The following is a 12,349-nucleotide window of genomic DNA, read 5'->3' on the forward strand; positions in this document are numbered from 1 at the left end:
GCTACGGGGGGCGTTAGCAGGTTCATGATTAGATCAAGGGGGCGTTGGGAAGTTTACGATGAGGTCAAGGGGGCTTTTGTTCAAAAAAGGTTGAGAATCATTGGTCCATGATGTAGGATCAGCCTTGATGTTGTATTAGAGTATGGTCTAAAGTGTTATGTCTAGCAGATCACTGTTTATGTGATGGCCTTGTGGGTGTATTACTGTACAGTCTGTACTATCTAGTATAGTCTGCTGTTATGTGTAGCATGTCAGTGTTTATCACAAACATAGAAGATACACACATACACAAGCATATGCAATCTCTCATTCTTGTGTTCTCATACCCATACTCCCATGCTACACACACACACACAATATAATGAAAAAAGGACCGCGACACCGATGCTCCCATTTACTTCATTTTAATCTTGTGACGTTTCGGGCCACCCTGGCCCTTCCTCAGACATGACATCACACACACACACACACACACACACACACACACACACACACACACACACACACACACACACACACACACACACACACACACACACACACACACACACACACACACACACACACACACGGGGGACAGTTGATGTTAACTGGTGCAAAGGTCAGAGGTCAGGCCGAAGTTCTAAATGTCTAACTTCAAAGTTCTAAGATCTAATGTCTGTCCATCTTATGTAGTTAAATGCTTTACTAGAATAGATTATGTACTTATGACCTCTGTTTGAAGATCTGCACAGCTGCCACCAAAAGCTTTAGTAAATACAGTGTACTTTTATTCATTTCACTTCTCAGAAACTAGACCGAGGGGTGCCCGGAGCCATCAGCATACTTTTTACAGTTGTTATTTGTTCACAAAGTGACAGTCTTGTCACAGAGAAGTAGCCCAGTCAGTCTTGATTCTGCTGTCCTCAACTGTGAGCACCACAAAGGTCGAAGCGCAGACATCCTTCTTCCACATTTACTTCTGAACATAATGTGTTTTTCAGGATGTCCACGGCCCTTACTAAGAGTCATCTCCAACGCTGTGATAGGAATATAGTACTTATAGTTAAGGTGAATGCATGTATTTATGTATATTTGTTGTATATTTATGTATATACATAACATGTTTTTCAGGATCTCCACGGCCATCACTAAGAGCCACCCCCAGCGCTGTGACGTGCTCAAGTCTGACCTGGACAAGCAGCTGCCCACCATCCAGGAGGTGCAGACCGCCCTGCTCAAACTTAGACAGGTCTGCGTCATCGGTGAGTGTTTCTGTGCAAATTAGCACACAAAGGCAGACACGCACACAGGCGTGCACACACGCGCGCGAAGCTGAGACAAGTCAGGTTTATGGATGAGTGCCTCCATCCTTACACGCACACACACACACACACACACAGAAAGGTCAGACTGCTGTGGCTGAGATAAGTCTGAGTCATCGATGAGTCCCTCCATCCACACACACACACACACACACGCACACGCGCACACGCACACGCACACGCACACACACACACACACACACACACACACACACACACACACACACACACACACACACACACACACACACACACACACACACAGAGAGAGAAAGGTCAGACAGCTGTACTCAAGCCGGGTCATCAATGATTTCTCCATCATTACACACGCGCAAACACACACACACACACACACACACACACACACACACACACACACACACACACACACACACACACACACACACACACACACACACACACACACACACCCTGGAGGTGCACGCTGCTCTCTTTTAGCAGGTCTGTACCATCATTGAATGCATTCGTCCGTCTATCCATCTGCCCGCACTAGACCGCTCTAGTTGGCTTTGTTCATTTTGCTTCTGTGTTTACAGTGATTACCCCATCTAATGCCAAATTTTATTTTCCATAAACCCCAAGATTCCATAGACATGTGGTCATAAATTAAGATGTTGTCCTCAAAAATCTTTCTCATGTGAATTTTGAAATAGAAGGAACATATTAATGACAAAAATATTTGATTAAGGTAGGCTCTTTGGCACCAGATGGGCCCGCCACCAAGCCCGCTCTCTCATTGCTGAACTCAACTACATCATAACAACATTGCTATGACATTACAGAGAGCCTTAAGTAACAGATAAGACTTTTGGTGACAGTGATGTTATGGCGTAGGCTCTGTGCAAAGGGGTTAAACCGCAATATAGTTGGGGGACCACTGTACGTGTTGGTGCTGTTCTTTCTATTCTTTTCTTCAGTAAACTGGTGTGACTTGGTGATGTCTCTCAGATTTGTTGTGTGTAGTAATATAGAGGCACATGTTTACTTTTGTCGTTTTCCACACGGCATATCACTGTATTTACTAGTAATGCATTGATCACTTTTAGGATTAAGAAAAGAAATATGTGTTTTGTTCCTTTAAACATCATAATTATAGCTGGTGTTTGAAGTCATAACACTCTTCTATTTCAGCTGCCACTTCCTCCTTATGGGAGAATCGCAGTGAGCATACTGTACCATTCACTGTTGATGGTGGCGGTGGGGAAGAGAATGTGTGGAAGAATGTCATTGACGAATGACCAAAAAAAATGTTTTGATTGTGATTCATTGATATTTTGAGTGGGGAATCTGATCGTGCACAAATTGTGTGGGTGCATGGAAATGATTTTGCATGTTAGTTAGCTTGTTTGTTTGTTCATGTACGTATTGTTCTTTTAATCTTTTAAAATTGATTTTAAATTCCTTTGTTTGTTTCTGTCCTAATTGATTTTTCTTTTTGAATTGATTTTGCTTGTTTGTTTGTTGATTTACTGTATTTACGTTGTCCTTTTTTATTGATTTGAAAAAAAATGTTTAAGAGATTTCTGTGCGTGTTCAGTTTTTAGTCATTGGGAGCTCATTGCTCATGCTGCTTTGTATTGTATTATATCCTGATAAAGGTGTTTTTACAGTAGGCATGGTAGTGTAAATATATGTACATACACCTTTTCTCTACGTAGTCTGCCATGATCCTTCCTGGTGAAAGTATCTTTTCACTTTGATAAAGTTATCAACTTCTGAGCAGCTGTCGCCTTTAAAATCAGAGGGTTGAAGGTTCAAATTCCGCCCTCTGATTATGATGAGTATCCAAGGCTGACGTGCCCTTGAGCAAGGCACCTACCCCCACTTTTCTCCAGGGACTGTAACCAATACCCTGTATTCATAACTTAAAGCTGCTTTGGATAAAAGTGTCAGCTACATGTAATGTATAATATGTAAAAAGCAGCAGAGAGTGTAGGTAACTCAGTAGGTGGTCAGGGTAGACATCTGGTGGTCACGGTTTGGTAATACGTAGGAATCTTATGCATACAGTAGGGAGCGCTTCACATTTATAATGAAATTTCTGTCTGTCTGTCTGTCTGTCTGTCTCTCTCTCTGTCTCTCTCTCTGTCTGTCTGTCTGTCTGTCTGTCTGTCTGTCTCTCTCTCTCTGTCTCTCTCTCTCTCTCTCTCTCTGTCTCTCTCTCTCTCTCTCTCTCTCTCTCTCTCTCTCTCTCTCTCTCTCTCTCTCTCTGTGTAGAGCCCTTTGAAGAGTCGGAGGAGAAATGGCTGTCTTCTGTGGAGGGCTCTAAATGGATGGACTATGTCAGGTATGCACAAATATTTATACCTTGCTGCAGGGCCTCTCTCTCACACACTCTTTCTCACCAGGACACAGACAGATGCACACAGACAGACACACAGATACAAGCACATAAGCACACGGATAGGGTATTGAAGCCAGGCCAATGTTTGTGGCCCTTACAATATTATCACACTACATCAGATATTTTAGGATTCGTCTCCACTGACCACTTACAGTTTAGACTCAGTATGTAGTCTGACAGCTGAAGCTCCATTGGCCTTTTATGGTCAAGAACCAGAACTGACAATTACTGTAACAAGTGTTGGTAGTCCTGTCATGTGAGGGTTTGTGTATTTAGTTGTGGTTGCGGGATGGTGTCGTTTGTGCATGTGTGTGCAAATGTGTGCAATGGTGTGTGATTGTGTGTGCGCACACTGTTCTGTTGTGGCTGGTTGAATCTGTGTAGGTGTGGGTTTGATGTGTGTGCTTGTGTATGTGTTGTAGTGGTAGGGGTTATTTTGATGTGTGTGTGTGTCTGTGTCTGTGTCTGTGTGTGTGTGTGTGTGTGTGTGGTGTGTGTGTGTGTGTGTGTGTGTGTGTGTGTGTGTGTGTGTGTGTGTGTGTGTGTGTGTGTGTGTGTGTGTGTGTGTGTGTGTGTCTGTGTCTGTGTCTGTGTTTGTATACATATTGTGGCTCTGTGGTGTGTGTGTGAGTCTGTCTGTCTGTCTGTGTACATGTTGTGACTGTGTGAGTTTGGTGTGTGTGTCTGAGTGTTGTTCGTTGTGGTGATGTGTTTTTGTTGTGGTGAGTTTGATGTATCTGTGTGTGTCTGGTCTTTTTTCTCAGGGCTTTCCTGAAGCACTCTGTGGAGGTGGTGTACACTCTGGAAGCAAAACACACCTCTGTAATTCTGCTAGGTAAGCAGCCCTGTGTGTGTGTGTGTGTGTGTGTGTCTGTGTGTGCGTGTGCGCGTGCGTGCGTGCGTGCGTGCGTGCGTGCGTGCGTGCGTGCGAAACTCTATGTTTCTTGTGTTCTTGTTTGTGTGTGTGTGATACTGTAGGCAGCCACAGTCTACCTTTCTGTCATTGTGGAAACATTTTTCTGGTCTCTGTTGTTCTCATGTTTGTGTGATTTGTGCATGTGTGAATGGGCAGTGGTATTATATATTCATGCACAAGCCTATTTTTGTTTCAGCCAACATACAATTGTGTCTGTTAAACATACTAAAATACTTTTTTTCCCTATGGTTTAATATGTTGAAATGAAGTTTCTTCTTCAAAAGCTTAAGAAATGTAGCGCTTTTCCAAAAGGGTGCCCAAACATACCACTGTATGTGTACATTACATTTACGTGTTTGTATGTACTATGTGTTTTACAGAGGAGGAGGATCGTGACCTGAGCTGTGTGGTGGCATGTCTGGTGCAGCTGATGCTGGATCCTCACTGCAGAAGCCTCACAGGCTTTCAGGCCCTCGTACAAAAGGAGTGGGTCATGGCCGGGCACCGATTTCTAGACCGCTGCAATCACCTCAGAAAGAACGACAAAGAAGAGGTGAGGAGGGAGGGATGAAAGAAGGAGGAAGAGATGGGCGACGGGGAGGGATGCAGAGGAAGAACAGGTAAGATAGAGAGATAGACAGAGAGGTGGATAGAAGGAGTGGGTCATGGCAGGGCATAGGTTCCTCGACCACTGTAACCACCTCAAGAAGAACGGCAAGGAAGAGGTGAGGAGGGAGGGATGTAGAGAGGAGGTGAGAGAGAGAAAGAGAGATAAGTGTGCGAGATAAGTGAGAGTGTGAGGGAGAAGGCTGAGGGCAAAGGTTGCAGAGGAAAGGAGGAAGAAGGGAGGGAGTGTGGGCATGAAGGGAGTGAGGGGTATGAAGGGAGAGATTGTGGTCGGAAATAAAGGAGTGAAGGATTGCGGTTTACCTCTTCCTGCACCACTGAAGCGTCTCATGACAGGGAGAGGGGGATAACAGGAGAGAGGGAGAGAGAGAGAGATGGGAGTGTGGGAAAGAGGAAGACATGAGAAGGTGTCATTTGATGCATTGGGGATAAATGATTTAAAAAAAAAAATAATTTGTTCACTTTATTATTTATTATTTATGTATTTATTATTTTCTATGCACATGTCACTGAAGCTACTTGAATTAGGATGAATCACAGAGATCAAGAGTGAGACTAAAGGACAGGAAGTAGAGAGAGAGAGAGATGTGAAAGAGAGGGAAGAAGTGAGAGAACTCTAGAACAAGGACGAGGGATGTGAAGTGAAAAGGCAAGGCAACTGAAAGAAGAGAGAACAAAGTGGAGTTCTGTGTGTGTGTGTTGGGGGGGAGCTTGGGGGAGAAGACTAATGAGGGGGTGAGTGTGGTCCACCACTTCCCTGACCACTGCAACCACCTCTAGAATAACAATGAGCTATATGAGCCTGTCTGTGTGTGTGTCTGTGTGTGTGTGTGTGTGTGTGCGTGTGCGTGTGCGTGTGCGTGTGCGTGTGCGTGTGCGTGTGTGTGTGTGTGTGTGTGCGTGCGTGCGTGCGTGCGTGTGTGTGTGTGTGTGTGTGTTCAAAGCCGAGATTGATGAAGAGAGGGGGTGGAAGTGAAGGATGTAGGAAAAAAAGAGGAAGAAAAAAACGATGACCGAAAGAAAAGGCTGAGTGACAACAGTGGTGGGAGTGTGGGAGACCACTTCCTGGTTTCTGGTAGGCTGAAACCACCTGAGAAGGAGGGATGAGGGGGAGGAGAGGAAGAGGAGAGAGAGGAAAGGGGCAGTGTAAGCACAGGGCAAGTGCAAGAAGAATAGATGGAAAGAGAGGAGGATGGAGAGATCACAAAAGGGAAGTATGAAAGGTCACATGTCCAAATGGGAAGGTGAAAGGTGAAGGGTCAACAATAGCATCCTCCTTCCCATATTGTCACCTTGCGAAAATAACTGCCAGTCATTTTCTGGGGAGAATAACTCTTTTGCCTCTCCTCATAACCATGAGTGGCAACCATTAATAAAAACAAATCACACAAAATGAACACCAACCGGAAAAAAAATGTTTTTTTTTACTTACTGGTAGGCAATTATTTTTTAGCAAGATGGTGATATTATGGTTAAGTCAGCAGCAGTTCGCTTGTTTGTTTGTGACTATGGTTATGATGTTTAATCATTGTGGTTTCTTATAAAGCACAATTTTTATAGTGTTTTTATAGTGAAACAGCACTGTTGCAGACTGCTTTACAAACACAAGCATAACAGTAAATCGGCAAAACCACCACACAGAGATCATGAATCCGAACATTAAAAACACAGACGAAGCAGCTCTACTGACTTGCAAAGAAATAATCTCCCTCCCTCTCTCTCTCTCTCTCTCTCTCTCTCTCTCTCACTGTCTCCCTCTCTCTCTCTCTGTCTCCCTCTCCGCAGTCTCCCCTGTTCCTGTTATTCCTGGACTGTGTGTGGCAGCTGTTGAATCAGTACCCGTCTGCGTTTGAGTTCACTGAGACCTACCTGATCATACTGAGCGACAGCATGTGGGTGCCAGTCTTCAGCACCTTCCTCTTCAACTGCCCCAAGCAGAGAGCAGACTACAGCAGGGTAAGGATCTCACACACACACACACACACACACACACACACACACACACACACACACACACACACACACACACACACACACACACACACACGCACACACGCACACACACACACTTGCACACACACATACACACTCACACTTAGACACACGCACACACACTTGCATACACTCTCACACACACACACACACACACGCGCAATCTCACTCAACATGTTAAATCAAGGTCCTAAATGTGTCAGTGGCCATAAAAGATCTCGCAGCACTAATTGAATACAAGGCAAGTGTAGCATACCCCACACCCAAACACCCTTGGACAAGGTCACAGCTCCCTCTATCACAGACCCCCTATTATGGCCCCTTATCATCCCTGATTTAATTGGATCACGGAACTACTCCTTCGCTGTGTGTGTGTGTGTGTGTGTGTGTGTGTGTGTGTGTGTGTGTGTGTGTGTGTGTGTGTGTGTGTGTGTGTGTGTGTGTGTGTGTGTGTGTGTGTGTGTGTGTGTGTGTGTGTGTGTGTGTGTGTGTGTGTGAGAGAGAGAGAGATTTCTCCTTTGTGTGTGTGTGTGTGTGCCCACTGCTGTGCGTGCCCATTTCACAATGTGCACAACCTGTTTTACTGACGTTATGTCTCCCACCCCTCCTCCCCACCCCCCTCTCCTCTCAGGACTTTGCCCGCAGTAGGAGCATCCCCCTGGGGCAGGAGCAGGCGCTGCGCTTCCCCCCGGTCTGGGACTGGTCGCAGCAGTTCAGCCCCAAGGACCAGACACTCTTCAACAACCCCATGTACGTGGGCAAGAGTGCCACCACCACCACGCCTGCCCAGAACGGAGCCGTCAAGTCCTTCAAGCGCACAAAGGTGATTATTAGGACTGTGTGTGCGAGTTTGGGTCTGTCTCTTTTTTGTCTGCCTGTGTGTGTGTCTTTATTTGTGTTATTTGTATTTGTGTGTGGGTGCATTTGCGGTGTATGTGTGTGTGTGTGTGTGTGTGTGTGTGTGTGTGTGTGTGTGTGTGTGTGTGTGTGTGTGTGTGTGTGTGTGTGTGTGTGTGTGTGTGTGTGTGGTGTGTGAGTGTGCATGTGGAGGTGTTAGAACATGTTGATCCAGTAATTACGTAGGCTGGGTTCCACTCAGAAACTGTATTTTTCTCACACTTTTGGGCGTTGTTTTGTGTTTGGTGGCTATAAAGCTCACAGCTAATAATTACCATGAGCAGACACAGACAATAATGATCATGGCCAGACACAGGCACTGTTTTACGGATGCAGAGGCGTGTTTTTTAGATTCCTGATGTGTTGTCTTCCTTCCTCTCCAATGTTCTACTTCATAGGATTGGTTGTAGATAATGTGTCAAGCCTGTGTTTGTCAGTGAATCTGAGGAATACCGAGAGGTCGAAACGTCATCATGCTTGCCAATGAATGAATAAAAAGAAAAAATAACTTAAAGAAGAAAAAATCCAACCTTTTTTCCACAAATATGTATTTTTTTGTTCAGCACCAGGGATTGTGCACAAGTAACTGCGTAGCAGCAACAGTGGTATATTGCTTGCTGTTGTAGAATTTACAAATCTGTTGCCTATTGAGGGACTTAAAAACAGGATTTTTTTAAAGCCTCTTAGACACGAGAATCTCTGTGCGGTGGCGGTTCGTTTCTGTCTATTGTCCATTTGGTATGAAACGGTTAAGTCATGTGAACCAATTGCATCTTTCACGTTAGCACACAAATGTTACCTCCTAACACTATTCTCACATCATAGTACATGTATTACTTCTTTTTTTCTCTGTCCCCCTGCTGATGAGCCACAGCGTTCACTCCCCCGGGCCTTATAACAAGTTCAACATAGGACATGTGTGGTATTGAGGTTCATAGAAGTTTTTGTAAAGCCTCATAACTATGTCATATGTGTATCGTATGTGTATTGTTTGTGTAGCTCTTTTGCAGAAGAGCTACAGCTCCCCAGTCCACTATTAGCGGCTAACACTATTATCAAATCATAATCGTAAATAAATCAAAACTTCTCTTTCCCCTCTTTCCCTTGGGGAAGACCTACAGCTTCCCAGTCCACAATTAGCGGCTAACACTATTATCATATCATAATAATAATTTATCATAATAAAAAAAATCTCTTTCCCCCCTTGTCCTTGCAGAAGAGCTACAGCTCCACGCTGCGTGGCCTGCCCCCGGCGCTGCGTAACGGCCAGCTCCTAAACGACTCCTTGGTGCAGGACACCCTCCCCCGCCGCAACTCCCTCGTGCTCCGCCTCCGGCCCGAGCTCGGCCCGGCCTTGCGAGAACCCGTGGAGAGCCCCTGCGAGCGCTTTGTACGCGAGCGCCTGCAACGCTCCACCGAGACACCGGGTGGCGCCACTGCTTCCGCTGCTGCCGCCGCCTCCCTCATCCTGCCCCAGCTGCTGCCCTCACACTTGCCCCTGTGGCGGCTGTACTTCCTGCGCTGGGTGCCCGAGGCCCGGATCGAGCGCGGGGGGCCACAGGCCGCCTACCACAAGCTGTCGCTTCTGGTGGACGAGATCCACAACCTGCAAAGCCGCCTGAGGAACTACAGCTCCGCCCCTAATCATAACTCCACCCCCAACCATAACTCCACCCCCAATCACCATAGCAGCGCCACCCCTAATCACAATAATCACCCTATCGCCAACAAGTTCAACTCCACTCCAAATAACAACGTCATCACCACCAACAACTCGTCATCGGCCATAATCACCTCCACCCCTACTGCCAATAACAACAACATCCCCACCATCGCCTCCACTCCTACCAATAACAACATACCAACAATCATTTCCACCCCCAATAACAACATCCCAACTATCACTTCCACCCCTTACAGTAGACTGGCCCCTCCAGTCCCAGCCCCAGCTCCAGCTTCAGCTCCAACTCCCCCAGTGCAAAGCCCCATCCTGGCCCTCATCCCTGCCGCCAACACCACCACCCCCCAAAGGCCCGCCCAGCTCCACAACCACTCCCACTCCCACCCTGACCAACCACCGCAGCAGCAGCACCAGGGCCGCATGTACTTCCGGGTCTCCTCCATGGCCTTGCCAGGTTCCGGCTCCGGAACGGTGTCCGGAGGTTCCGGTTCCGGAACGCCGGAGTACGTGAGCTCCTCGTTCCCCTTCTCGCCCGCGGGCAACCTATGCCGCCCGGGCCTACTGGGCACGCCCCTCAGCAAGCTCCTGAGTGGCGCCCGCATATGGCTGTCAACCGAAACACTGGCCAATGAGACGCTCTGAAACGGCTTTGCGGGTGGGTGGGCGGGAGGAAGGAAAAGGGGTGAGCTCTGCATACTGGCTCACATCAGAGGAAGTGGGTAAATGAGCTAAATCATGGGCGTATAAAGTAAGGCATATATACATTCATAAGCTGACCTGGCAGCCTAAGGAAAACGAGGAGGATGAATGGGCTGGATGGAACTGGAAATGAGGAGAAGAGGAAGACTTTGAGGGAGCATTTGGCTCCCGCGTTGCAACAGAACTTCCGTCTGTATTTGAGAATGTGTGTTTGGGTGGATACGTGGGCGTGTTTTTGCACAAAAAGAAACTTTTGGAAATGGTCTCCCAGAACGCACACGCCTTCCTTATTTTAGACCTTCAGTGACTATTATTTTCTCTCTCTCTCTCTCTCTCTCTCTGTTTGGTTTCTTGAGGTATTAACAATGACTGCAGAATTAAATGCAAAGGAGGGACCGAGGAAAATAAAACCAGAGTGATTTTGAGGATACTAACCTGTGGAGCTGCATCTTCGCCTGTGTGTGTGTGTGTGTGTGTGTGTGTGTGTGTGTGTGTGTGTGTGTGTGTGTTTGTTCGTGTTTGTGCGTATGTGTGACCAGTAGACCTGCTGGATGGGTCTTCATCACTGATGATGTTCACCAAAACTAACAAACCAAAATAATGGAAATTGTCATCACTTGTGGCTTTGTGGTGCGTGTGTGCGTATGTTTGAGAGTTTGGGTTTGTGCACACGTGTAAGTGAACGGGTGAATAGGCTGTACGAATACAGGAAGCAACAGTGGAATTTAGGACCCCAAACAGGGTTGGCTGGATCCTGCCCGATGAGAAATGCCCTTACAGTAGGCGAGCAAATCAGCTGGTTGATTTGCCATCAGCGCTCCCTTTATCTGTGTGATATGATGTCCTCAGCAGCATATAAGTGTGTGTGACCAACAGTGTGAATGCACGCGCTCTGAAGAGTGTGAAGCAGCTTGTGTGCGTGCCTGCCTGCGTGCGTGTGGCTCTGTGGTGAGAGGGAGTGGGGTGTGCCACTGCAGCCATTGGTGAAGGCCCGTGCATATCTTCCGGATAGCGATCAGACTAATAATAAATAATAATGATGTACATTATGGTTTCCTTGGCTTGAATTTCCTAGATTTCTGTTCCTCTCTTTTTTTCCTTCTTTTTAAATACGGTACTTCTCATCCCTTTTGACTATGAAGTAATGTACGTTATTTATGTCCATGTTATTTTTTGTTTGTTTTTATTTTACTGTCATATGGTGTACTACCACTAAAAGGAATCCAAATATGGTAGAGCATTATGCTCAAATTTAATAATGTCTGTTGTGGTGTGGTGTTACAGAAGATTCTTTTTGCTCGCTGTAACATTGGATTGAGGTGTTTTTTTTGTTAGGTTTGGTAAATATGAAATATACACAGCACTGATATTTATAGGACCTTACTAAGGAAGACTTTCAGCAGCTGCAAAAAAGAGAAGCAAAATAAAAGCTAATCCAATCCAACCTAAAGATTATAACAGGGACTGCAAACCTCTTGTGTGCCTTTTTAACCGTGTGTAGGTGACATACCCTGGATATGTTAACTCAAGGGTGGTAAATTTACTAGGACTTACTTAAAGTAGACTTATTTCCCTTGGTAAACGTACTACAACTGCAGTATACTTCAAAGCAATGTATTCTAAACTTGGAATGGTGACACATTTGGACAATCTAGAATGCCATGAAGCCATACCACAGCATTCCATGGCAAGAGTTCTATTCCATGTCCAGTCACTGAGGTGGCTGTACTAACTGGTCGAGTGGCATTAACCATTGCAGGTGTGATGGAGCTTGCTTCCTGGAATGCCATCCCTCGCTATGTTTCAGTGACACTACCCTTTTACTTGCATTTATGGGTGAAGATTCACTCCAACCACTTGTCAATGTA

The 12,349-nt window shown here is 46.0% G+C and overlaps 1 protein-coding gene across 1 annotated transcript in view; it reads left to right on the forward strand.

Annotated features, from left to right (window-relative positions):
- mtmr10 (myotubularin related protein 10) overlaps window positions 1-10,444 on the forward strand; it is a 60,785-nt gene extending 50,341 nt beyond the window's left edge. The window contains exons 10-16 of the mRNA XM_063190274.1: window positions 1,114-1,244; window positions 3,543-3,612; window positions 4,434-4,504; window positions 4,966-5,138; window positions 6,998-7,168; window positions 7,836-8,027; window positions 9,318-10,444. Of these exons, the coding sequence (XP_063046344.1) occupies window positions 1,114-1,244; window positions 3,543-3,612; window positions 4,434-4,504; window positions 4,966-5,138; window positions 6,998-7,168; window positions 7,836-8,027; window positions 9,318-10,424 (1,915 nt within the window). The 3' untranslated portion in view covers window positions 10,425-10,444. The remainder of the gene's footprint in view (window positions 1-1,113; window positions 1,245-3,542; window positions 3,613-4,433; window positions 4,505-4,965; window positions 5,139-6,997; window positions 7,169-7,835; window positions 8,028-9,317) is intronic.
- Window positions 10,445-12,349: the final 1,905 nt, after the last annotated feature.

Source organism: Engraulis encrasicolus, chromosome 23, assembly GCF_034702125.1.
Source record: "Engraulis encrasicolus isolate BLACKSEA-1 chromosome 23, IST_EnEncr_1.0, whole genome shotgun sequence".
Classification (NCBI taxonomy): domain Eukaryota; kingdom Metazoa; phylum Chordata; class Actinopteri; order Clupeiformes; family Engraulidae; genus Engraulis; species Engraulis encrasicolus.